Genomic DNA, 25,770 nt, shown 5'->3' with positions numbered 1-25,770 from the left:
CTACTTGGAGGCCAAGATTTATAATAAATAACGTTAGCTCTGAATGTCATAGTGTATTTTTAGGGTAACATTTTGGGTTTGTTTTAGCACTAAATAATAAATATTAAACCAAAGGAATATTATAAGTAATATTGATGAAATAAAATAATAATCATGAAATTTTTACCCAAGATTGATTTATCTCATTCAATTTCTTTCTTAGAGCCATCAGTTCCACATCTTGTGTTCTCAGAGTCCGTTCAAGTTGTTGTTTTACTTCAGCTGCTTCCCTGTGTTGCTCCTTTGTTGTTCTTAACTTTGCTCTACTTTCTTCAGACACTATATGATCATTTCTCCTCTTCTCTTCCTGTTGTCTTAAGGTGAATCTGCAGTTAAATATATTTTTCTTAAAATTAATTGTGTTAGAAAATGGAAAGTTTATTTTGTGATCTGGCTCATAACATATTGTTTGTTATCCTAATAAAATTTCTATGTTCTTAAATATGTTTCCTTTCCAGTTCTGAGGTTTTGAATTTGTCACTTGAATTTCTTCCAAAGGACATAACACTTGCAAGGTAGACATGAACAAACATTCTCCTAATTGGTAAGTTTCTTTTACTAGTTACTCTGGTAAATATGATGGGAAAAGATACTCAAAATTATTCAGTAAAGTTACAAGTTGAAAATTACCTCGTTTTTTACAGATAAAAACCTTTTATCTTAAAAAACCTCGTTTTTTAAGATAAAAAGTCACAATGATCCTTCAACTTGGATGGATCATTTAGAGATAACTAATTAAAAAGTTACTGTTTATAAACTAGTTGATAAATTCACTGGAAATAAATTTTCATCCTCACAAAATACTGTGGGTATTGCTAAAACTGATTTGCAGTGTAAGAGAACACCTTCAGATGTCTTTCACACAACATGTACCTACAGTTCAAGTCTAGGCTAAGGAGACTAATATCTGCTACCCGACTGTTTCTATGTTTCTTTTTTCAGAAACAATTTTAAATTATCTTGTTGACTACTATGATTTTATAAACAACTTTAAAATCCCTTTTGGAAAAAAACAAGCTCTAATATTTATTTAAATGATAAGGAATAATATGTGTTTTCAACATAGAACTTTAAATTAATTTTATCTGTTAGGAGAGAGAGATGTTGAATAAGCTAATAAATAATCACTTCCCATCTTACCTTTTATTCCCTGCATATTAAGAACAAAAGTGTGTAATTTTTTAAAGAAACTTCTTCTGGGTTGAGAAAAATGGCCAATTCATACTCTATTAGTTGAACTGTAAATTAGTATAAATTTTCTTGAGCATGATTTAGGAATAGTGATCCAAGACATTTTTAAAATATTCCAATACATTAACCAAATAATTCTATATTGAAGAATTTTTTTAAAGCAAATAATTTGAAATACAGAAAAAGATTTATATAAAAATGTTCTCACAACATTAATTATAATACAAAAAATTTTAAACCCCAAATTTACTTTGTTAAATAAATAATGAGATTTCTCTATGGTAAACTTCTAACATAGTTATTAAAATTATGATTTTAAAAATATGTATTTATTAAGATATATTCACAGTTACAAACTTGTTATATTATTTGCAAGAATGTTACACTCCACAAGACTAAGATGATTTCTCCCCTGCTAAACCCCAGAAGGTAAGTCAGCAATTTCAAAAAATCTCCAACATATTTGTAGCCTAAAGGAAACAGTTCAAACATTTCTTTAAAACTAGAATGTCATACCTCAAACTGTAGCGTTTTCGTTTCCACTCAAATTTTTGTCGCTCTAACTCTGATTTTATTCCTTTTGCTTCGGATAGTTCCTTTTGAAGTAAACGAACCTTAGTTTCCATTTTTTTAGCTTTTTCTGTAAGTTTTTTAAGTTCTTCCATTCTTTCACATAAAAGAACTGTGGTATGTTTTTTCAATACCCTAAAAGAGCCTGTATCAGGGTGAAAAAAAGATAGAAATAAAATATATGGGTACTTTTTCGATATAAAGGACTGCACAGTTTTACACTCACTCATTCATACACTGAATAAACATATACTGAGTGCATACAATGGGGAACACATTATACTAAGCTCTGCAGATCACAGAGACAGCACCTCTGCTCTTATTTAGCTTTAATGTAGTGAAGAACAAAGACAAAAAGGTGGCAATTATAAATTCAGATAGGTGCTGCGAGAAAACAGCTGTGTGATCACACAGGACGATTTGGTCCGTGTTGGGCCCAGGGAAGATGGCTCTGAGGAAGAGATGGCTACACTGAGGAATGGAGGGTGAGAAGCGAGCGGTGAAGCAAAGGGGGAAGAAAAGCATTCTCGCCACTCTAGGGCAGGTGCTGAAGCTCTACCGTAGTCTGCTTCTAGCCAAGGCAGAGGAACAGGTACTGAGTTTCCTTCTTACCTGAAACAACCAAAAAAATAAATAAAATAAGACAGATAAACACATTGAACAAAGATTCTCAAGACAGTGGACTTTAGGCAATGAAGACAAAGATCCCTGAGAAACAAAAAACAAATGAAGGAAACCTTAGGAATGTCCCAGATCCCTGCTTTGACAGAGTTTTCAGGACATGACACGTGGAGAAAACACTGAGGTAGACTCTACCAGACTCCCTGAGTTGCAGTGATGAAGCTGAGAGTCTGAAAAAACCAAAGCAGACAGAGACCACAGGACAGAACACTGAAGAGGAGAGAAAAGTAAAGAACCCTGGAGATCTGCAGATTCCTTTTTAGGTAGTGAGCAGAGTTATGAGCAGTACATGTGTGCTAGAAAACTACTCGAGACTGAGGGAAAAACCTCATAAATAAATTGGAGGAAGGCCGGGCGCGGTGGCTCACGCCTGTAATCCTAGCACTCTGGGAGGCCGAGGCGGGTGGATTGCTCAAGGTCAGGAGTTCGAGACCAGCCTGAGCGAGACCCCGTCTCTACTAAAAATAGAAAGACATTATATGGACAACTAAAAATCTATATAGAAAAAATTAGCCGGGCATAGTGGCGCATGCCTGTAGTCCCAGCTACTCGGGAGGCTGAGGCAGGAGGATCGCTTAAGCCGAGGAGTCTGAGGTTGCTGTGAGCTAAGCTGACGCCACGGCACTCACTCTAGCCTGGGCAACAAAGTGAGACTCTGTCTCAACAAAAAAAAAAAAAAATAAAAAAAATAAATTGGAGGAAACCATGCCTGGTGCTCACACAGTGCCAAGATGTGTTCATTACCATGAGAAAGGGCCGGACAAACACAGACTTCACAAGACAATGAATCATCAAAAAGGTCTTGCCTTGCAGGTAGGGCATCATCCCAAATCATAAAAGCAAGACCAGAGAAGATCAAGCTCTTTATAAGTAACTCAACTCTATCCCAATACATAACTCAAGATAAGTATAGGCACGGAAGACTTTTTTTTTTTTTTTTTAACAACCTGAAAAGATAGAGACGTAAATTACACTGTAAGAGATGTAAACTACACTGGATAGAAATAAATATAGATTAGACATCACAAAAAATCATAAATTTGAGATGCTGTGATCTATGAGAAAACTTCAAGGAAGTAATATTTGTCCCCAAAGAGAGAGGAAGAGAGATAGAATAAAAATTTGATAAAAAAAAAATGGTCAAAAACTTTCACAACTTAGTAAAAACTATAATCCCACAGGTGCATGATGGGTCTGGCTGGGAGAGAAGAAAAGAGGTATACTGTTGTATTTTCTTATCCTTTACGTGATGTGGTATCATATTACTTGAAGGTGGACTGTGATAAGTTAAAATCATATACTAAAACTCCTAAAGCAACAACTAAGATAGCAAAACAAAGAGTTGTAGCTAATCACCCCAAAAGAGAGATAAAAACTGAATCATAACATGTTGAAATAAAAAAGAAAAAAAAAACCCTGAATCATAAAAATTAGTAGACTCATACAAAAGAAAGCATAAAGAGAAAAAACAGGCAACAAAGAACAGCTGGGACTAATAGAAATCAATCAGCATGATGACAGAAAACCTAACTATATCACTAATCACATCATACATGAAACCGGTCTGAAAACACCAACTAAAAGGCTGTCAGAGTGGATAAACAAGCAAAACCCAAATACATGCTGCCTATAAGAAATCCACTTTCAATGTCAAGACACAGGTTGTATAAAAGAAGGAAAAAGACATACCACACTACCCCTTGGAAAAAGAAGGCTTAGCTGGTGTGGCTATATTAGTACCAAAGTACTGTAGATGTCATAGCAAAAAAAATATTATCAACAATAAACAAGGTTATTTCATAATGATAAAAGATTCAATTAATCAAGAAAACATAATAGTCCTCAATGTTTATGCACCTAGTAACATAACAACTTCAAAATACATGAGGCAAAAAAATCACAGAATTGTGAAAAGAAATAGACAAAAATCACAAGTACGGTCTGAGATTTCAATATCCCTTAATAAAAAGGTTAAGTCCAAAGGATTTAAGACCTATAACATATATTCCCTGACTGCAAAGCAATCAAATTAGAAATCAATAACAAAAATATCTCTGGAAAATATTCAAATATTTGGACACTAAGTAAAACATATCTAAACCACCCTGGGTCAAAGAGGTAATGAAAAGAGAAACTAGAGAGAAAAAGATGGCGGAGTGGTGGTGACCTCCTGGATTCGTGCTCCTGGAGAGGAAAGCATAGATCTCCGCCTGCCACAATGCTAGAGGATCGCTCCCCCACAAGAACAGCAGTATGAATCCATGGAGAATCAGCATGGGACACAGAGATCAAGAAAAGACTGAGGTGAACGGGAAATAAGATTGCAAAAATCTGGAGAGTGCAGGACGGACAATAGAGAGGAGAGTGTGAGACGGCTGTACCCGCCTCACCAGGGAGTGAGGTGGGTTCAGCCCCATAGGAAAGCGACTTGTTTCCCCACTGACCTCCACACCCACTCAATTAGGGATCTGCCTGAAGTCAGTGCAGAATCACCGCGGGAGATGTGGGGCTCTGTGGAGAGGAGACATTAGCGGGAGGCATTTTGGACCCTAGAGCTCTGTGCAACTGGCGGGAGAGGGTTTGCGCTAAGCTGCAGCGACAGGCACCTAGGACACGCCAAACTGTCTCCTTTATGCGGGCAGCTGGGCTCCCTCAATTCCTGGCTCCTCTGGCCCCTACCGGACCCTGAACATTCACCCCCAGCGCCAGCGATCTGCAGGCGGGCAGCCATTGTTGGGGTCCACAGCCTAGCCGCTGCGGAGCGATTGGGTACCGGGCGGCTCCCTGGGAGGCTCCCTCCCCTAGTCCCTGGACCCCTCCCCCCAGGAGCTCCGCCTTTGCATGAACACTGAGTGCTTCCCCAGTTGCGAGAGAGTAGAGCGTGGTCCTTGCGGACATTGGGGTGGGGCGGACCATCGCCCCGGGAGCTGCATCAACTGGGGCGCTGGGCGAATGAGGGCACCGCCCCCTCCCCCTAGCCACTGTCTTTCGCGCAGAGAGAGGCAGAAACCACCTTGGGAGAGGAAGAGGCAAGGAAAAAGTCACTTTCCGTCTGCAATTAGAACAGCCCAGTGACTTGACTCTCAAACCGGTTTTGGGTCACATTAATTCTCTGGGGCTGGACCCAACAGGAGTAGCCCCCCAGCTGAGGTAGCAAAATCCTGAACAACACATGAAGGGCTCCCCCTAGCAACAGAGGAGGCAGCTCACCTGGGCTGCTACACAGCCTAAGATCAGCGCGCACGGTGTGCCTCTATCCAGACTAAAGCTGAAAGAAGCTGAAAGAAGGCATCTAACGATTCATCCAGATGGGAAGGGCTCAGTGAAAGAACTCTGGGAGTGTAAAGAATCAAGCTGAAATCTTGCCCTCAAAGAGGGTTACTAGTTCTCTACCAATTGACACAAACCAGATTCAAAATAGCAACATGTCACAGGAAGAATTTCAAACATGGATCATAAATCAGCTGAATATTATGCAAGAAAAAATGGATAACCAACACAAAGAAACCACAAAAAAGATCCAGGACTTGGAAGAAAAATTCACTAAAGAAATTGAAATATTGGCCGGGCGCGGTGGCTCACGCCTGTAATCCTAGCTCTCTGGGAGGCCGAGGTGGGCGGATCGTTTGAGCTCAGGAGTTCGAGACCAGCCTGAGCAAGAGCGAGACCCCACCTCTAAAAATAGAAAGAAATTATATGGACAGCTAAAAATATATATAGAAAAAATTAGCCGGGCATGGTGGTGCATGCCTGTAGTCCCAGCTACTCGGGAGGCTGAGACAGGAGGATCGCTTGAGCCCAGGAGTTTGAGGTTGCTGTGAGCTAGGCTGACGCCACGGCACTCACTCTAGCCTGGGCAACAGAGACTCTGTCTCAAAAAAAAAAAAAAAAGAAATTGAAATATTGAAGAAAAATCAAACTGAACTCCTGGAAATGAAGAATTTATTCAGGGAGCTACAAAACACAGTGGAAAGTCTCAAGAGCAGGGTAGATCAAATAGAAGAAAGAATCTCAGATATCGAGGATAACACTTTCCAATTAAATAAGTCAGTCACAGAGATAGAGCAAAGAAATAAGAGAAAAGATCAGAGTCTACAAGAAATGTGGGATTATGTGAAGAAGCTTAACGTGAGAGTTATCAGCATTCCTGAGGGTGAAGAAGACAATAAGCAAGGGTTGGATAAGCTATTTGAAGATATAATTGAGGAAAATTTCCCAGGCCTTGCCAAAACTCTAGATATACAGGTTCAAGAAGCTGAAAGAACCCCTGGGAGATTCATACCAAATAGGAAGACACCACGTCATGCAGTTATCAGACTCACCAAAATATCCACTAAAGAGGCCCTTCTTCGAGCTGTAAGGAGAAAGAAACAAGTAACATACAAAGGAAAGTCCACCCGAATCACGCCAGATTTCTCAACTGAAACCTTACAAGCAAGAAGAGATTGGGGCCCCATTCTCACTCTTCTGAAACAGAATAATGCCCAGCCTAGAATCCTGTACCCAGCTAAGCTCAGTTTTATATATGAAGGTGAAATTAAGACATTCTCAGATAAACAAAAACTCAGAGAATTCACCAAGACAAGACCAGCTCTCCAAGAAGTACTCAAAACAGAGTAACCCATGGACCAGCACAAGAAAGACCCACAAATGTAAAACTACTCAAGAGATAAACATAAAAACCCAGTTATCACAATGGCTCAAGAGAGAAATCAAAACAACGAAATTCAACCCAACATTAGGAAAGAAATCTGTCTCACTTATCAGTTCTCTCATTAAATGTGAATGGATTGAATTCTCCACTAAAGAGACATAGACTAGCCCAATGGCTAAAAAAATACAAGCCAACTATCTGCTGTCTTCAGGAAATTCATCTAATCTGCAAGGATGCATTTAGACTGTAAATAAAAGGGTGGAAATCAATATTTCAAGCAAATGGAAGCCGAAAGAAAGCTGGCATGGCGGTTTTAATCTCTGATAACTTAGTTTTTAAATCAACAAAAGTAATGAAAGACAAAGATGGTTACTATATACTGGTGAAGGGTAAAATTCAACAAGAAGACCTAACTATACTTAATATATATGCACCCAACTTAGGTGCACCCAGATTCATAAAGCAAACCCTACTTGATCTGAACCAAACGATAGATAACAACACTTTAATAGTTGGAGACTTTAACATGCCACTGACAGTACAGGACAGATCCTCCAAACAAAAAATAAACAAAGAAATAATGGACTTAAATAGAATGCTAGAACAAATGGGCCTGACTGACATCTACAGGACATTCTACCCAAAATCCACTGAATATACTTTCTTCTCATCAGCTCATGGAACATTCTCCAAGATTGACCATATCCTAGAACATAAAGCATATCTTAAAAAATTAAAAAAAATAGAAATTATACCATGCATCTTCTCAGATCACAGCGGAATAAAAGTAATAATGAACTCTAACAGAAATTCACATTCCTACTCAAAGTCATGGAAGCTAAACAAGCTTCTCCTGAACGATTATTTTATAAATGAAGAAATCGAGACGGAAATCAAAAGATTCTTTGAATTAAATGACAAAGGAGACACAACTTATCAAAATCTGTGGGACACAGCTAAAGCAGTCCTGAGAGGAAAATTTATTTCCATAAATACCTATATCAAAAAGACAGAAAACTTACAAATAGACAATCTAATGAATGGACTCAAAGAGCTGGAGAAGGAAGAACAGATCAACCCCAAACCCAGCAGAAGGAGAGAAATTATTAAGATCAAATCAGAACTAAATGAAAAGGACAACAAACAAACCATAAGGGAGATTAATAAAACAAAAAGTTGGTTCTTTGAAAAAATAAACAAGATAGACACACCTCTGGCTCAACTAACCAAGAGCAGAAAGAAAAAACTCTAATAACCTCCATCAGGAACATGAAAGGAAAAATCACGACCGATGCCACAGAGATACATGATATCATCTATGAATTCTACAAAAATCCTTATGCACACAAATTGGAAAATGTGGAGGAAATGGACAATTTTTTAGAAACATACAGCCTTCCCAGGCTCAACCAGGAGGAAATAGAATTCCTGAATAGACCAATATCTAGATCTGAAATCGAAACAGCAATAAAAAAACCTTCCCAAAAAGAAAAGCCGTGGACCAGATGGGTTCAAACCTGAATTTTACCATACCTACAAAGAAGAACTGGTGCTCATCCTACATAAACTATTCTCCAATATCGAGAAGGATGGAATTCTCCCCAACACATTTTACCAAGCCAACATAATTTTGATACCAAAACCAGGAAAGGATGAAACAAAAAAAGAAAACTACAGACCAATCTCCCTTATGAATATAGATGTAAAATTTCTCAATAAAATCCTAGCAAATTGAATCCAAGTGCTTATCAAAAAAATAATCCATCACGACCCAGAGAGGCAGGGATGGCTTAACATATGCAAATCTATAAATGTAATTCACCACATAAATAGAAGCAAAAATAAAGACCATATGATCCTCTCAATAGATGCAGAAAAAGCATTTGACAAAATTCAACACCCTTTTATGATAAGAACACTTAAAATAGGCATAGACGGGGCCTATCTAAAAATGATACAAGCCATATATGACAAACCCACAGCCAACATCATACTGAATGGGGAAAAACTGAAAGCATTCCCACTTCGAACTGGAACCAGACAAGGCTGACCACTGTCCCCATTACTTTTCAACATAGTATTGGAAGTCCTTGCGAGAGCTATCAGGCAAGAGAGCAGAAGCAAGGGTGTCCAAATAGAGACAGAAGAGATCAAACTCTCACTCTTTGCTGATGATATGATGTTATATCTAGAAAACCCCAAGGATTCAACCAAGAGACTCCTGGAATTGATCAATGAATTCAGTAAAGTCTCAGGATACAAAATGAATACACACAAATCAGAGGCATTCATATATGCCAATAACAGTCAAACGGAGAACCAAATTAAGGACTCAATACCCTTCAAAATAGCAACAAAGAAAATAAAATACCTAGGAATATATTTAACTAAGGAGGTAAAAGACCTCTATAGGGAGAACTATGAAACACTGAGGAAGGAAATCGCAGAACATGTAAATAGGTGGAAAACCATACCATGCTCGTGGATCGGAAGAATCAACATTGCTAAAATGTCTATATTGCCCAAAGTGATCTACAGATTCAATGCAATCCCTATTAAATTATCAACATCATTTTTCATAGATATAGAAAAAATAATTTTACGCTTTGTATGGAACCAGAGAAGACCCCGTTTAGCAAAAGCAATTTTAAGCAACAAAAACAAAATGGGAGGTATTAATTTGCCAGACTTCAAACTATACTACAAGGCTGTGATTATTAAAACTGCTTGGTATTGGCACAAGTGCAGGGACACAGACCACTGGAACAGAACAGAAAATCCAAATATAAAACCATCCTCATATAGCCATCTAATCTTTGACAAAGCAGACAAAAACATACCCTGGGGAAAAGATTCCTTATTTAACAAATGGTACTGGGAAAACTGGATAGCCACATGTAGAAGACTAAAACAGGACTCACAGCTTTCACCTCTCACAAAAATCAAATCACGGTGGATAACAGACTTAAACCTTAGGTGCGAAACTATTAGAATTCTAGCAGAACATGTAGGAAAGACTCTTATAGACATTGGGCTAGGCAAAAAATTTATGAACAAGACTTGCAAGGCAATCACAGCAACAACAACAAAAAAAATAAATAAATGGGACCTGATCAAATTAAAAAGCTTCTGCACAGCCAAAGAAACAGTCATGACAGTAAACAGACAACCTACAGAATGGGAAAAATTTTTTGCATACTACACATCAGATAAAGGACTGATAACAAGAATCTATTTAGAACTCAGGAAAATCAGTAAGAAAAAATCAAACAACCCTATTAAAAAGTGGGCAAAGGACATGAATAGAAACTTTTCAAAAGAAGCTATAAAAATGGCTAACAAACATATGAAAAAATGTTCAACATCTCTAATCATCAGGGAAATGCAAATCAAAACCACAATGTGATATCAGTTAACTCCAGTGAGAATGGCCTTTATCAAAAGGTCCCAGAACAATACATGTTGCTGTGGATGCGGAGAGACAGGAACACTCATACATTGCTGGTGGGACTGTAAACTAGTGCAACCCCTATGCAAAAGAATATGGAGATACCTTAAACAGATTCAAGTAGACCTACCATTCGATCCAGCAATCCCATTATTGGGCATCTACCCAGAAGAACAAAAGTCATTCTATAAAAAAGACACCTGCACCCGAATGTTTATAGCAGCACAATTCATAATTGCAAAGATGTGGAAACAACCCAAATGCCCATCAATTCCTGAGTGGATTAGCAAAATGTGGTATATATATATACACATATATATACACCATGGAATATTACTCAGCTATAATAAATAACGGTGATATGGCATCTCTTTGGTTCTCCTGGAGAGAGTTGGAACCCATTCTATTAAATGAAGTATCCCAGGAATGGAAAAATAAGCACCACATGTACTCACCAGCAAACTGGTTTCCCTGAGTGCACATTTGGGAATAACACCAATTGGGTATCGGACAGAGGTGGGGGCTGGGGGGCGGGGATGAGTGTATACCTACTTGATGAGTGCGATGCACACTGCCTGGGGAATGGGCACGCTTGAAGTTCTGACTGGGGGGCATTGGGGGGCGGGGATGGGTGCATACCTACGTGATGAGTGCGATGCGCACTGTCTGGGGAATGGACACACTTGAAGCTCAGACTCGGGGGGGGATGGGGAGGCATGGGCAATATATATAACCTGAACTTTTGTACCCCCATAATGAGCTAAATTAAAAAATAATAATAATAATAAAAAAAAAGAAAAGAGAAACTAGAAAGTATTTTGACTGAATGAAAATACAAATATAACATAGCAGAATTTTTGGAATACAGCTATAACAGTTCTTAAATAAAAATTGCTAGAACTGAATGTGTATATTAGAAGAGTCTCAAATGAATGACCTTGATATCTACCTTAAGAAACTAAAAAAAAAAAAGAAAAAAGAAAAAAAGAAAGAAAGAAAAGAAAGACAAATGAAATCCAAAGCAAGAGGAAAGGAAATACTAACCATCTGCTATGGTCTGCATTCTATTTCCTTACAGCATTCCTGTGCTGAAACCTCCTCACTGAGGTGATGGTGCTGGGAGGTAGGTCTTCTGGGGGATGATTATGTCCTGAAGGCCAAGTCCTCATGAATGGGATCAGTGCCCTTATACAAGAGACCTCATAGAGCTCCTTCACCCCTTCTGCCCTGTGATGACACAGGGGAAAAGAATGCACCTCTGACCCGGGAAGTGGTCTGTCACCAGACACCAAATCTGCCAGTGCTTGATCTTGGAATTCACAACCTCCAGAATGTGACAAATCGATTTCTGTTGCTTATAAACTACCCAGCGTATGGCATGTTTTCATAGCAGGCTGAAGAGGCTATGACATCAAAGATGAAACCAACAGGGAAAATCAGTATGACCAAACACTTTGAGCTGATCGATAAATGTGATAAAAATATATCTAGCCAGGTTGATCAGGAAAAACAAAAGACAAATTATTAATTTCAGAAATGAGCACTGTGACATTATTACATAGTCTACATATACTAAAAGAATAACAAGGTGATATAAAATTTATGTGAATAAACATGACAACTTAGATGAAATGGAAAAATTCCTTTAAAAACAAAAATTACCAAACCTCAATCAAAAAGGACTAGATGACCTGAATTGCCCTAAAGCTATAAAATAAAAGTTGTTGTTGAAAATCTTTTTACAAAGAAAACTCCAGGCCCAGAGAGCTATGCTGGTGAACACTACCAAACGTTCTAGGAAAAAATAAAATTCTGCACACTCTCCCCCAAAAATAGAAAGGAAAAATACATCCCAACTCATTTCTATAATGCTAGCATTACCCTGAGCTAGACAATGATATTACAAAAAAGAATACTCCCTCATGAGCATGGGTATCAAAATTCAACCATTTTTGTAGCAATCAAAATATCCTCCATTAGGTCAATGAATAAAGTGCGGTACAGCCATACAATGGAATATTACTCACTACTAAGAAGAAATAGCTATCAAGCCATGAAGACACATGAAGGAACCTTAAATACATGTTATCAAGTGAAAGAAGCCAATCTAAAAAATGCTACATACTGCACAATTCCAACAATATGACATTCTGGAAACTGCAAAACTACGGATACAGTTAAAAAAAAAAATCTCTGGTTGCCAGGGGTGGGGAGCAGAGCAAAGGATAAACAGGTAGAGCACAGAGGATTTTTAGGGCAGTGAAAATACTTTGTATGATACCATAATGATGGATAGACGGTATTATACCTTTGTTCAAACCACAGAACGTACAGCATCAACAGTGAACCCTAAAGTAAACAATGGACTTTGGGTGATTATGATGTGTCAGTGTAGGTTCATCTGTGACCCACAGTGTAACAGCTGTACCACTTGGTGAGGCATATTGATAACAGGTGTAGCTACGTATGTGTGGGGCAGGGGGTATATGGAAAATCTCTGTGCCTTCTTCCCAGGTTTGCTGTAAACCCAAAATGGCTGTAAAAAAAATTAAGTCTGTAAAAAACTTCTGAACAAAACTTTAAAAAATCAATTCCAATGATGTTAAAATCTACCAAAAGGGCCAGTAGAACTCATAAGTGAATTTATCAAGGTACAGGCTATAAAATCAACATATAGACATCAGCTGTATTTCTAAATACTAGCAGTAAAATATAAAAACAAAATTTAAAAATAGCATTTACAACATCCTCAAAATATAAAATACTGATAAATCTGATCAAATAGGGAAGGACCTACACATAGAATACTACAAAACATCATTGAGAAAATTAACTATGACCTACGCAAATGGAGTAATAACCTTGTTCAGGAGTGGAAAGATTCCTTATTGATAAGATGTCAATTCTCCCCAGATTAACCTATAGATTCATCAGAAGTCCAATCTAATTCCCAGCAGGCCAGCAACTTTTTAGAAATGAACATTCTGATTCCAGCATTCATGTGCAAATGCAAAGGATCTAGAACAGCCAAAATAACCTTGAAGAAAACCAATATTGTAGGGCTGATATCAAGAATTGTTACAAATGTATAGTGATCAAAACAGCATGATACTTGCACAGGTTGAGTATCCCTTATCCAAAATGCTTGAGACCAGTAGTGTTTCAGATTTTGGATTTTGTTTTCTGATTCTGAAATATGTACACATACATAATGAGATATCTTGGGGATGGAATCCAAATCTACACGTGAAATACACTGATGTTTCAATATACATCTTACATACATAGCATTAAGGGAATTTTATTCATTTTTGATAATTTTGTGCATGAAATCAAATTGGGGTACATGAGGCCACGGGTGGAATTTTCCACTTGTGGTGTCATACTGACACTCAAAAAGTTTCAGATTTAGGAGCCTTTCAAATATCACATTTTTGGGATAGGGATGCTCAACCTGTATGATGAGAGCCAAATACAGATGGTCCCTGACTTCAGACTGTTTGACTTATGATTTTTCAACTTTATGATGGGTTTATTGAGGCATTAAATGAATTTTCAACTTCTGATGATTTCATCAGAATGCAACCCTATAGTTGAGGAGAATCTGTTGATCAGTGGAACCCAACAGAGAGTCCAGAAACAGATCCACACAGGTACAGCCAAATTCTTTTTGACAAAGGCACAATGGCAATGTACTGGATCAAGGACAGCCTTTTTGGAATATGGTGCTGGAACAATAGGATCTCCATTTCCAAAAACTGAACTTGAATCCATACCTCAAACCATAAACAAAGCAGAACACAAGATGGACTATAAATCTAAATGTAAGAACTAAAACTATACAACTTCTAGAAGCAAGCATAGGAGAAAAACCTTTGTGACCCTGCACTAGGTAAAGATTTCTTAGATATGACAAAGCAAAATCCATAATTAAACAAATAGATAAACTGGACTTTATTGAAATTTAAAACTTCTGCTATTCAAAAGATACTATTAAGAAAATGAAAAGCTGAACCACAAACTGGGAAAAATTCCTTGCAAAAAACATAGCTAATAAAGAAACAGTGTCTAGAATATATAATGAACTCTTAAAACTCAACAAATAGAAAAATAATCTAACTTTTTAAATGGCAAAAGGATTGAAGAGACATCTCACTAAACAAAATGTACAGCTGGCAAATAAGCACGTGGGAAGATGCCCGACATTCGTCATTAGGGTGGGGGGCACTAAAATCACAATCATATGCACGATGCTCACCCATCAGAATGGCTAAACATTTAAACAATGGTAATAACTGTTTGTAATGATACAGAACAACTGAAGGGAATGGAAAACGGTACAAACACTTCGGAAAATAATTTAGCAATTTCTTAACCAGGGAGCATACTGGGCCATGAGGAGACCGCTGTAAGTGACGGATATGTTAACGCTCTTCAATACGTGGTGGGTTCACACGTGTATACATATGCCAAAACTTATCAAATTGTACATTTTACATACGTGCAGTTTATCGTATGTCAGTTATATCTCACTAAAGCTACTGACTGAAGGAACAAACACCTAACACAGTGGCTGGGACACAGAGAGAAAGAGGGTATAAAACAATGCAGGACAAGATAGAATTAAGATCTTTAACTTTACAGCAATGAGAAGTGGTAGCTGGGTTTTAAACAGGGGGGTAACGTGATCAGATCTGAATTTTTAACAGTATATAATATGGTTGGCAGGCAGAGCATGGTTTCAGGAGACGGGGCTGCAGGGACAACGGTGCTAAGGTTACTGCAGTATGCCAGGTGGGAGATACTGGTAACCTGACCTCGAGTAAAGACAGAGGAGAGAAGCAGAGTCAACAGAGAACCAGGAGTGCCATTCACACTGAAGAAGGTACAGTGGAATTCCCATGGCTCTGTGGCTGGGAGTGCACAACACATGCTAGCTCTCATTCTATTTTAACATAAACCGGATTTCTGACATGAAATCGGTGCTCTACGCCGCAGCGCTAAGCAATGTGTTCATTCACTACTAGAAGGTACATAAAAAGGCCTTATACTTATGCAGTGGTCCTACCTGTACGATGCCTTCCAAGTTGTTTAGGGAACAATGTAAAGTTCTTATAAATAAAGGAAGGCAACTCAAAATCCTCTGAGGTTGCTTCAGATGAGCAAGTTAAATCGTCACGGTCATCCATAGAATGTGTTTGGTTTCTCATCTATAAAATAGTCATAATATCACTATTTCAAAATGTCCCTGAAATATTTACAGCGTAAACTAAATGTACAGGAGTGGTAATTATCCTTTTTTATATAAGAGCAAAAACACAGATACTTCTTAAAAGTTCTGATTTGTGTTAAAAGGATATCTATGGCTATAATTTCTTAATTACTTTTTCAAAGCAAATGTCTTTAACAAAAGATTCTCTATTTTTTACTCTACCTTTTATAATGTATTTTTAACAATAATTTGGTTGATGGTTTATATTTTACAATACCTTGTTCTGTTTCTTAAATGTTCTCTTTGTAGGCCTAAAACAAATAAAAACAAATAATTTCTTTCAGGCAAGTAGTAAATATGTAAAATACAAAGAATATCTAAAACTATTGTGTTTTATAAAAATCTCTGCATTTGTCATTTATTTCTCCTGCTTATAAAGTTTTCAGATTTTTTGTTTTACAGGTAATATAAAATACAATAATTTTCTACAAGAGGGATTAAAGTATAAACAGAGTACCATCAGGGGATGAAGAAAACATGTATGAATAGTGCCATAATAAAGAGTTAAATTTAGATCAAGCTTTCTGACAGTCAAAGTAAAAGGGAAAACATGTTACTTGCATTATTTGACAGAAAGAAATTTCTGAGTTTTTCTCATTGCCCTTTTCAACAAAGACAACCATTTGCTGGCATTAAAACTTATTTGCAACATATTATTTACATGCTTATAGGAGGGAAACACTTTTTAAATCATGTTATCCCTCAGCACTTTCAGGACTCACTATGCATTTACTCTGTCTTATTTAAAGCACTGTACCTGTGTTAAACTCATTTTAATGCTCACAATTCCATGAGGTAGGTACCATTTGAGGAGGAAACCAGGCACAGAAGGGCCAAGTAATCAGCCCGAGCACAGACAGCGGATCAGTGGCAGACCCAGCATTCGAACCCAGCAGTTCTGGCTCCAAAACACGTGTTTCATGACGTGCTACGAAAGTCATATGTATTTTCAACTGTTTTCAAGTGATATTATAGCAGATGGATCTATATAGTCATTCAATTTCTGGCTATAACTATAAATAAACATTTCTGAATCTTTCTGTTTTTTAAAAGTAAGAAGCCTTTATATCTAGGCAATTTTGGAAACCTACCTTCAATAAGCTCAAGATTTAATTTTCTAAAGGAATTGATCGCCAGGCGTTTATTTATCTATCTGACTGTTTATTCATACACAGCATGATAGAGAAGAAAAACTAAAGCAGGAAAATGAATTTCTCTGTGTTGCAGGGGGGTGGTGGGAATATTAGATGCCCAGAAAAGGCCTTGCTGAGAAAGTGGCTTTGAGGTAAAAAGCCGAAGAGATGGAAGGAGCAAGCCAGGAGGGTGTCTGAGGAAAAAGGAGTCCAGACACAGGGCAGTGCCAAGTACACACGTGTGCCTGGAGAGCTTAAGAAACAGTGAGAAGTTCCATGTGGCGGGAGCAGAGCAAAAGGGATAGGAAAATAGACACTGAAGTCAGACAGATACCAGCTTAGATCACGCACTGCCTTTTAGGTGTTAGGAAGAACTGGAATATGCTCTCAGTGAAATGGAAGGCAGTTAGAAGGTTTGAGCAGAGGAATGACAGAATCTGATTTATACTCTCCTAGGTCCACTGGGTTAAGAATTGCTGGAAAGAGGATTTTACAAAAGGACAAACGAGACGACCAATTATCAGTCCTTCACACTCATCTAGACAGCAGACGGTGGTCACTTGGGCATGGGAGACGTGACTGGCTTCTGGATATGTTTTCACAGAAGACCTGACGGGATTTGCTGACAGAGTAGATGGGAGCTGTCCGAGAGAGAGGAGTCAAGGATGACACTGAGGTGCTTGGCAGAGCGACTGGAAGACTTGCCGCAACTCAAGCAGGAAAGACTGCGTGAGGGTGGCGCGAGATCAGCAGCAGCTCAGTCACGGACCTGAGGAGTTTGTGACACCCAGTAGCTAACCCAAGAGAGGTGTCAAGTAAGAAGTTTGGTGTATAGGTTTGGAATTAGGGAGAGACATCTGGGCTGGAGATATAAATTTGGAAATCATTAGCATAGACAAGGTAGTAAAAGTCATGAGAAAGCTGATCGAGGACTGAGTCCTGGGACAGTTCAATGAGTAAAAGGTCGGGGAGGAGGAGAAGCCCACAGAATAGACGAAGACGGATGGACTGGAGAGGCAGGGGGAAAACCAGGAGAGTGAGTGATATCCTGAATGCCAAGTGCAGAAAGAGTTATGGAGGAAAGAGTTTGCCACTGGGCCAAATATTGCTGGTAGGTCAATACAATGAGGTCTGAGAAATTATGTCTAGATTAACAAAAGGAGAAATAAGTGGTAATCTGGAGAAAAACAATTTTGGCTGAGTGATGGGAGTGAAAATTACTCAAGTGAAGTCAAAAGTAAATGCAAATATGATCCAGTGAGTATAGAGAATTCTATAAAGGGTATCATACCTAAGCAGCATGATCATGAACAACCTAATTTTCTTCTTCCTCAGCTGCATTTTTCAATCCTCATATAATAACTATATAGTATATCTCAATACTTTAAGCATTTTTAAGATTATATATATGACAATTTTAGAAATGTCACACTGTTATTCAATAAAAATTTATAAATTAATACAATTAAAAGACTATTTGAACATTTCTATATTATAAGAGATTATCATTTTGCTCATGTTTATAAATAAGATTAAAGAATGACTGAAAATTTGAAGGGAAGTAGTTATGGTTTGATAAAAGTCAGCCAACTGTAGGATATTTTATACTCATCCAATATACAAAGTAATTAGTCACATTAAAATATTGAATTCTGTAATGGAAATTAAAAGGGGAGAAATGCAAAAAATACTCATATTTTTAAACTGAAATTTTATAAATTATATAACATGAGATCTGTTGAATACTATGGTGTGGCGCATACTGAAATACATAATCTGTTCAAAGGAAGGATAATGCGTGCCTGCAGGGTAACTTTAAAAACAAAACTTGCTGCATTAGCAGCACGTTGGTTTTATCAGAAGGGCCAGAAAACAAGTAGATGCGAGCCAAGTGCAGCCCACTGGCTGTTTTTGTAGGCAAAGTTTCATTGGAACACAGCCATGCCCATTCACTTATTTTCTATGACAGATTTTGGACTACAACAGAGACCTTACGGCCCACAAAGCCTAAAATATATTTACTATCTGGCTCTTTATAGAAAAGTTGGCCAACTCCTGTTTTAGTAGATCAAACATCCTTTGATATATTGTAATAAGTTTTATCCAATATACTGAAATGTTTTTTTTTTTTTTTTTTTTTTTTTGAGACAGAGTCTCACTCTGTTGCCCGGGCTAGAGTGAGTGCCGTGGCGTCAGCCTAGCTCACAGCAACCTCAAACTCCTGAGCTCAAGCGATCCTCCTGCCTCAGCCTCCAAAGTAGCTGGGACTACAGGCATGCACCACCATGCCCGGCTAATTTTTTCTATATATATTTTTAGCTGTCCATATGATTTCTTTCTATTTTTAGTAGAGGTGGGGTCTCGCTCTTGCTCAGGCTGGTCTCGAACTGCTGAGCTCAAACGATCCGCCCACCTCAGCCTCCCAGAGTGCTAGGATTACAGGCGTGAGCCACCGCGCCTGGCCATACTGAAATGTTTATTAGAATATAGAATAGCTTGGTACTATTCAGATTAGTTTGAGGTTCCAACATCTGAATACTCATGCATTGAGAACAAGAAACAAAAATGTAATGGCCTGTAACTTTCTTGGTAATACAGAGAGTGCCAGTATAGCATATAGCTGCCTTTTGCAACTCAGCAGATACTACAAAAATTCTTAGAAAATTTGCTGAAGTTGTGTCACTAAACTAAATGATTTAGGCATATTTTAATTAGGAAATGATCAGTATACTGTAGCTCTAACTTCATTTTTAAAAATGGTTGCATACCACATTATTTTATGGGTTGGCATTTTAACTATTTCCTTATGGATGGGTAGTTAAACTATCTCCTTGGCTGGGCACGGTGGCTTACACCTGTAATCCTAGCACTCTGGGAAGCCGAGGTAGGAAGATCGCTTGAGCTCAGGAGTTTGAGACCATCCTGAGCAAGAGTGAGACATCGAGTCTACTAAAAATAGCAGAAAAAATTAGCCAGGTGTGATGGCACACACCTGTAGTCCCAGCTACTCAGGAGGCTGAAGCAGGAGGATTGCTTGAGCCCAGGAGTTTGAGGTTGCTGTGAGCTAGGCTGACACCATGACACTCCAGCCTGGGCAACAGAGCAAGACTCTGTCTCAAAAACAAACAAACAAAAAACCAACAAAAAAATCAAACTATCTCCAACTTTTTGATATGACAATGCTATAATAAATTTCTATAACATACACATATATATAACATTTATAAAAATATCCTTAACATACATATTATATATCTTCACATGTATTATATATACATTGGCCTATTATATGTATGTATCACAGATAATAAATGTTCTTAACATGTCTGTGTGTTTCCACGTGTCATGTTTTCCTGTAAGATCAAGTCCCAGAATTGGAGCTGCTAGGTTAAGTGAGTGACATTTTAAAATTTTGATGCCCACTGCTAAATTACCTGTCCAAAAGGTTTTACCACTTTTATTGACCAACAGTCTCTGAGGATACCTTTTTCCTTACATTTCCCAATACTGGTTATTATTTTGTTTATACAATATCAGGATGAATGGAAAAAAATGGTATCTCATTGCTTGTTTATTTGCATTTTTCTAATTACCAGGAAAGGCTGAATATCCCTAGTAAAAGTATAAAATTTGTCAACCATAAATATTAGCCCAAATTAGAACACATTTTGTAGTACAATAACAATTATCTACTGTTAAATATTGCTACGGGCTCACCTATCCCGCTCTTCATTCTCTTTCCTAGCAAACTGCCGATGGTCAGTTTTTCCAACAGTTCTTTGTTGGACTAATTCGTCACCATCGCTGTCATCAGTCACATCATCACAGAAGTTTTCAAATACTTCTCTCTCAATACTTTTGTGCTTCTTCCTTGCTTTTTCAACCTAGAAGAAAAGATTGATATAAAGAATAATATTTACGACTTTATTCAATAAAAAGCACTTTTTTATTTTCATTGGTTTTATGCAACATTAACAATTGTCATGATTATAGTCAGAACTATTTTGTCATCATGTTAATTTTATCATTATATATAAGTATTATCATATAATTATGGGATGCAATTGTTATAATTTTTCATTGAACTATTCAAAAAGTCTGCTTCATTTCTCTTGGAGTAAATGAAACCGAATTTCCCCAGGTATCAAAAAGGGACCTTTATTAATTTTCGCTTGTATGGCCATCTACTCTTTGCTATCTAATATGAATTTTCACCCCATTTGACTGACAGAAATTGAAAAATAAAAAGACAAAGACACAAAATGTGTCATCTTCTATCTTTAACACCTGGATTTTACATTAAACAGCCAGATTTAGAGGACGTGACACTGTGGGGCTTCAGGAATGGAAAGGAAGATGCCCCTTTCTGCACTAAGCCATACTTTCCCCACTACATTTTATCAATCTTTTTTCAAGTGGATCCTGGAATATTACAAAATTGAAGGTGCTCACTGAACCCAAAGTTTGCCACAACACAAAAAGCAAAACAAAACTGTCGAATTGTGAGTGTGAAATTCGGGGAAATGAGATGCTTTCCAAATTCACTTTCAGCAGCCATCAAATTTGATAGCCAGAGGATTTATAAGTAATTATCTGCTTCAGCCCCAGTATCTACTGGTAATGGAAGTAAAGCCAACAGAGTGATTGGTCCAAAGCTCCTAGAGTGCCATTATCTAGCATTTTACAGCACCAAAGAGATGACACAATTCCACAATGCTGAATCAGATAAATCATCTGATAAATTCAGCAAAGTAATCAAGAAAGTTAAAAGTGTGATTTTGGCAAAGTAATGTAGTGCCTCAGCAGGGGGTGGGAGGCCTCACCTGCTTTACTTTTAAAGAAGAGAATCTCGGCCGGGCGCGGTGGCTCACTCCTGTAATCCTAGCACTCTGGGAGGCCGAGGCGGGTGGATCGCTCAAGGTCAGGAGTTCGAGACCAGCCTGAGCGAGACCCCGTCTCTACTAAAAATAGAAAGACATTACATGGACAACTAAAAATCTATATAGAAAAAATTAGCCAGGCATAGTGGCGCATGCCTGTAGTCCCAGCTACTCGGGAGGCTGAGGCAGTAGGATCGCTTAAGCCGAGGAGTCTGAGGTTGCTGTGAGCTAAGCTGACGCCACGGCACTCACTCTAGCCTGGGCAACAAAGTGAGACTCTGTCTCAACAACAACAAAAAAAAAAAAAAAAAGAAGAGAATCTCTAGATTTTGTCTGTTTTCAAAACTCAATGTACTGAACTCACCTTTCTACTTTGGAGTCAAATGGTAAACTTTAGGCTGAGAAGAAGATCATACATGCCAAAATGTACCATTTATTAAACAACATACTGTCATCACCTGATGCAATAGAAATATTTGAGAGTGGTGATTTTTTTTTTAAAATGTATGGAAATATATATATTTGCTGTCAAAAATATTTAAAGTGGTAGTGATGGATTTATAAGTTCCAACAGTTTGATTTAAACAGATAAACTTGTACATATGAAAGTACAATAAACAGATTCCTTTGGGAATATTTATTGCAACTCTCAAGCCTAGAGACTTTTTTTTTAAATTGTTTTCAGTCATTGTTTCCTTCCCATTGTGTTCCCATTTTATTGTTTAAATAAATGCAGTTCACATTCAAGTCAACAGGGAAAAAATGCTGGAGCTTATTATATTTTTTAGCAATTTTCTTTATGCCCGTCCTGGTTTACAAAGTCCCATGGTATATGGCTCAATTACATTACCAGTTCATAGACCACATTGATGACTAATAGAGAGACAAAGGATGGTTAAGGAACAAAGATTATGAGAAAGTTTTCCTGAACTCCAATCATTTCGATAGCAGAAATTACCTATTTCTACACACAATTACATAGTCCAATAGTGCCATTTTACACATGGCCTTTCCATAAGCAGAAAATGAGACTGGATCACACAGTTGACAGGGAGAAAAAGAGTGGCAGCGAGTGGGCCCCTACGTCTTTTTGAAGTTGAACTTTTTCCTGCTGTAAAACCAGGAATTCTACTTGTAACATGCCTACCTCATTTACAAACCTTTGCATATATTTCTGTAATTCCTTTTAATAAGCTTTTTGTGTTCTGTCACTATATGGTGGGCAAGAACTCACATTTTCTAATTAAGTTTTCATGCGTTTATATTTATTAGCATCGTGGTTCCTATATAATGGTCCCTGGAACAAGTCCTGCATTGGTTTTCTTTTCTTGTAAGTGTCTGTAACAGCAAAAATAGTGTGCCTTTTTGTTTGAATTATATGTTTCATTTCTTTGTGGTAGGTAAGCTACAAATTAAAAAGACTTTTTAGATTACTAGACTGAGGCATATTTCTGATGTCTTATTTCCAATTAGTGGGTTTTGAGTTGATATTTTTTGTAATTTGCATATCAAACTCTTGGTGTTCTTTCAACTCTAACATCTTCTGAGATCCCTGCTTTTATAATTTCTGTATCATTGTAAAAATTCTCCTCATCTTTGTTAAAAACATGTTCATTGCCAGTTATCATTTTCACAGTATAATTTATTTCCATTTCAATAAAGTTTAGAAGATGACAGAAGCACATTCTAGGGACCCAGAGTATGTGTCATAGGAAAGGCATCTCTGAGACTGAGGTCTTGTTCAGGAAATGCCACAAATACTACCAAGATAGGTACCTGAGGTGCTTATTTTTCCTCCCACAATCGAGCATATTATTTGTCAAATAAGAGGGTATTTCCTTTAAGGTTGTTCCTCCTTTAGAGTTAGTTAGCCTGGGGAAACTCCTCCTCAGGGCAACAGTAATTTTACATTTTTCACAAATTTCACCAAACCTCTGTTTTAACCCATCTGTGATGAGCTTTAGTTTATTCCTCCACTCTACTTTGTCTTGTTTGATTCATATTTCCTCATATTTTACACATAGGGACAACCTGAATATACAGATATATTCACTCCATAATAATCCTTATTTAGTTTTAGTTTTTGAGATATTTTTTCCAAAGAAAAAGTAAATGATTAATTTGCTAATTTTGTTTCTCAGGTACCTTTTTTGATAGAGTGCATGTATTAAAAATAACTTTAAGTAATCAAGTATGGGCAAAGAAATATTAGAAAATAATTAAAATTTTACTGAATTAACTGTTAAACTTCTTAATCTATGTTTGGCTACCTGCAAATCACTGGATTATAACTAAGAAGAAAAAAAAAAAACAGAGAAAAAAAAACCATGAACCAGCAAACTAAATGTTGTCACTTTTTCTTTGGAATACACTTAATATATTGTGTTTTAAATCTACCAAAAATAAATTAGGAGATGATTTACAGTATTACAAAGGCTTCCTCACATAAAGTGAAAAATAATTTTCCTCAGCCTAAGGTGGGAGAAAAACATGAACCCAACACTTAACATTGGCACTCTTTGTTTAGAATTAACTTATTATGTTTTAAATCTACCAAAAATTCATTAGCAGGTGATTTGTAGTATGGCAAAGCCCTCCTCACTTAAAAAGACTTTTCCTCACCATACCTTAGTGAACCCCCATAGTGCATTTCAGTACTGTTTCTAAAGGTTAATAACTAAAGACTAGGTAAACTTTACATTATTAGGAGACAAAATCAATGTCATTCAGAAAGCAAAGCCAATTCTTAAGTTTTCATTCAAATTATACACCATCATATGACAGTGTTACGTACATACACAGACTACCTGCTTAAGTCTAGGTCTGACATATTCATTCTAATGTTCATTAGTGACAGTGGACAAAATAATTTTGGTACTATTTACTAATTTCCTGCATGTAAATTAGTTACAAACTTACTGTTGTACCCTAGCACCAAAGGCCCCATTCTGCAAGTACGATTCTCTTCATAGGCATAGTCTTAATGACCCCATCCTCTCCCTGAATGTAGACACTGAAGTGAATTAGAGACCATGAGGCAAAAAAAAAAAAAAAAAAAAAAAAAACCACAACGAAATTCACCTAGGCATTGGTGATGGGCAAAGTAAAACTGTAACTTTGGAAACACTGGGAATGATTAAACTTTTAACTTGAGTCCAACTCAGTGCCCATCACTGTGACATTGTTCGGAATTTCTATTGTTTAGTAATATGATATGATATTTGATGTTACCTTTCTTATCATATCATTAGAGACTAGGGGAACTTAACATTATTAGGAGACAATAACGTATAAAAATTAAAGGGAAAAAAATTCCAGAAATCTTTGCCTCTATTCCAAGGGCAAATTTAGGTATAAGTTAGTATTCATTTTGAGAACATTTTAAGTGCTATAACTAGTTAAAAGGTTTTTAAAATAAATATCAAATTATGACAAATTGATTCTAAAATGTTAGTCCAAAAGGTAATTTCCTTTTGACTAGCCTACATTACTAATGCAAAGAAAACAATGTTAAACTAGAAACTGAAATCTAAATTTTTTATACCTGTGGCTGGTTATTTTCACTTCCTTCCAGTTTTTCCTCCTCTTGTTCTGATGTTGCTACAACGTCTTGTTGTGCTGTCAAATCCATATAGTTAGTCAAAATGAGCTACTGAGGATGGTTCCATAAAAGCTACAGTCTTTATAAAAGTAGACAGAAAATTAAACTTCTTTTCATATTATAAATTGAGAGTGTAAATGAAGCTTAATCTGTAGAAGAATATTTACTTCTTTAAAAATACTAATTATCTAAAACTTCAAAAAACCACTCAGGGAGACACGAGATGTCCACCAGGTACCTGGCAGACAAACATCTCAAAGATTCCCTCACAAATTCATCCACCCAACAGAAATGATCAAAA

The 25,770-nt window shown here is 37.2% G+C and overlaps 1 protein-coding gene and 1 pseudogene across 1 annotated transcript; both read right to left on the bottom strand.

Moving 5' to 3' along the window:
* LOC138399495 (cytochrome P450 4F2-like) overlaps positions 1–25,770 on the bottom strand; it is an 859,494-nt pseudogene that overhangs the window by 666,126 nt on the left and 167,598 nt on the right.
* Positions 1,183–25,499, bottom strand: LOC138380874 (ankyrin repeat domain-containing protein 26-like). Its single transcript, XM_069465338.1, has 6 exons — positions 25,413–25,499; positions 20,706–20,872; positions 16,073–16,106; positions 15,652–15,793; positions 1,747–1,945; positions 1,183–1,189 (listed from the first exon to the last, which is right to left on the bottom strand). The coding sequence occupies exons 1-6, from the start codon at positions 25,497–25,499 to the stop codon at positions 1,183–1,185; spliced, it is 636 nt and encodes a 211-aa protein (XP_069321439.1).

Source organism: Eulemur rufifrons, chromosome 2, assembly GCF_041146395.1.
Source record: "Eulemur rufifrons isolate Redbay chromosome 2, OSU_ERuf_1, whole genome shotgun sequence".
In the NCBI taxonomy this organism is placed as follows: Eukaryota; Metazoa; Chordata; class Mammalia; order Primates; family Lemuridae; genus Eulemur; species Eulemur rufifrons.
This window is presented reverse-complemented; position numbering and strand designations above follow the sequence as displayed.

Coding starts and splice junctions, on each gene's coding strand:
- LOC138380874 (XM_069465338.1), bottom strand. CDS start 25,499: ATGGATTTGACAGCACAACAAGACGTTGTAGCAACATCAGAACAAGAG. Junction 16,107..20,705: donor GAGAATGAAGAGCGGGATAG/GTGAGCCCGTAG, acceptor TATTTGTTTTAG/GCCTACAAAGAGAACATTTA. Junction 1,946..15,651: donor ACTTGGAAGGCATCGTACAG/GTAGGACCACTG, acceptor ACCCTGATACAG/GCTCTTTTAGGGTATTGAAA.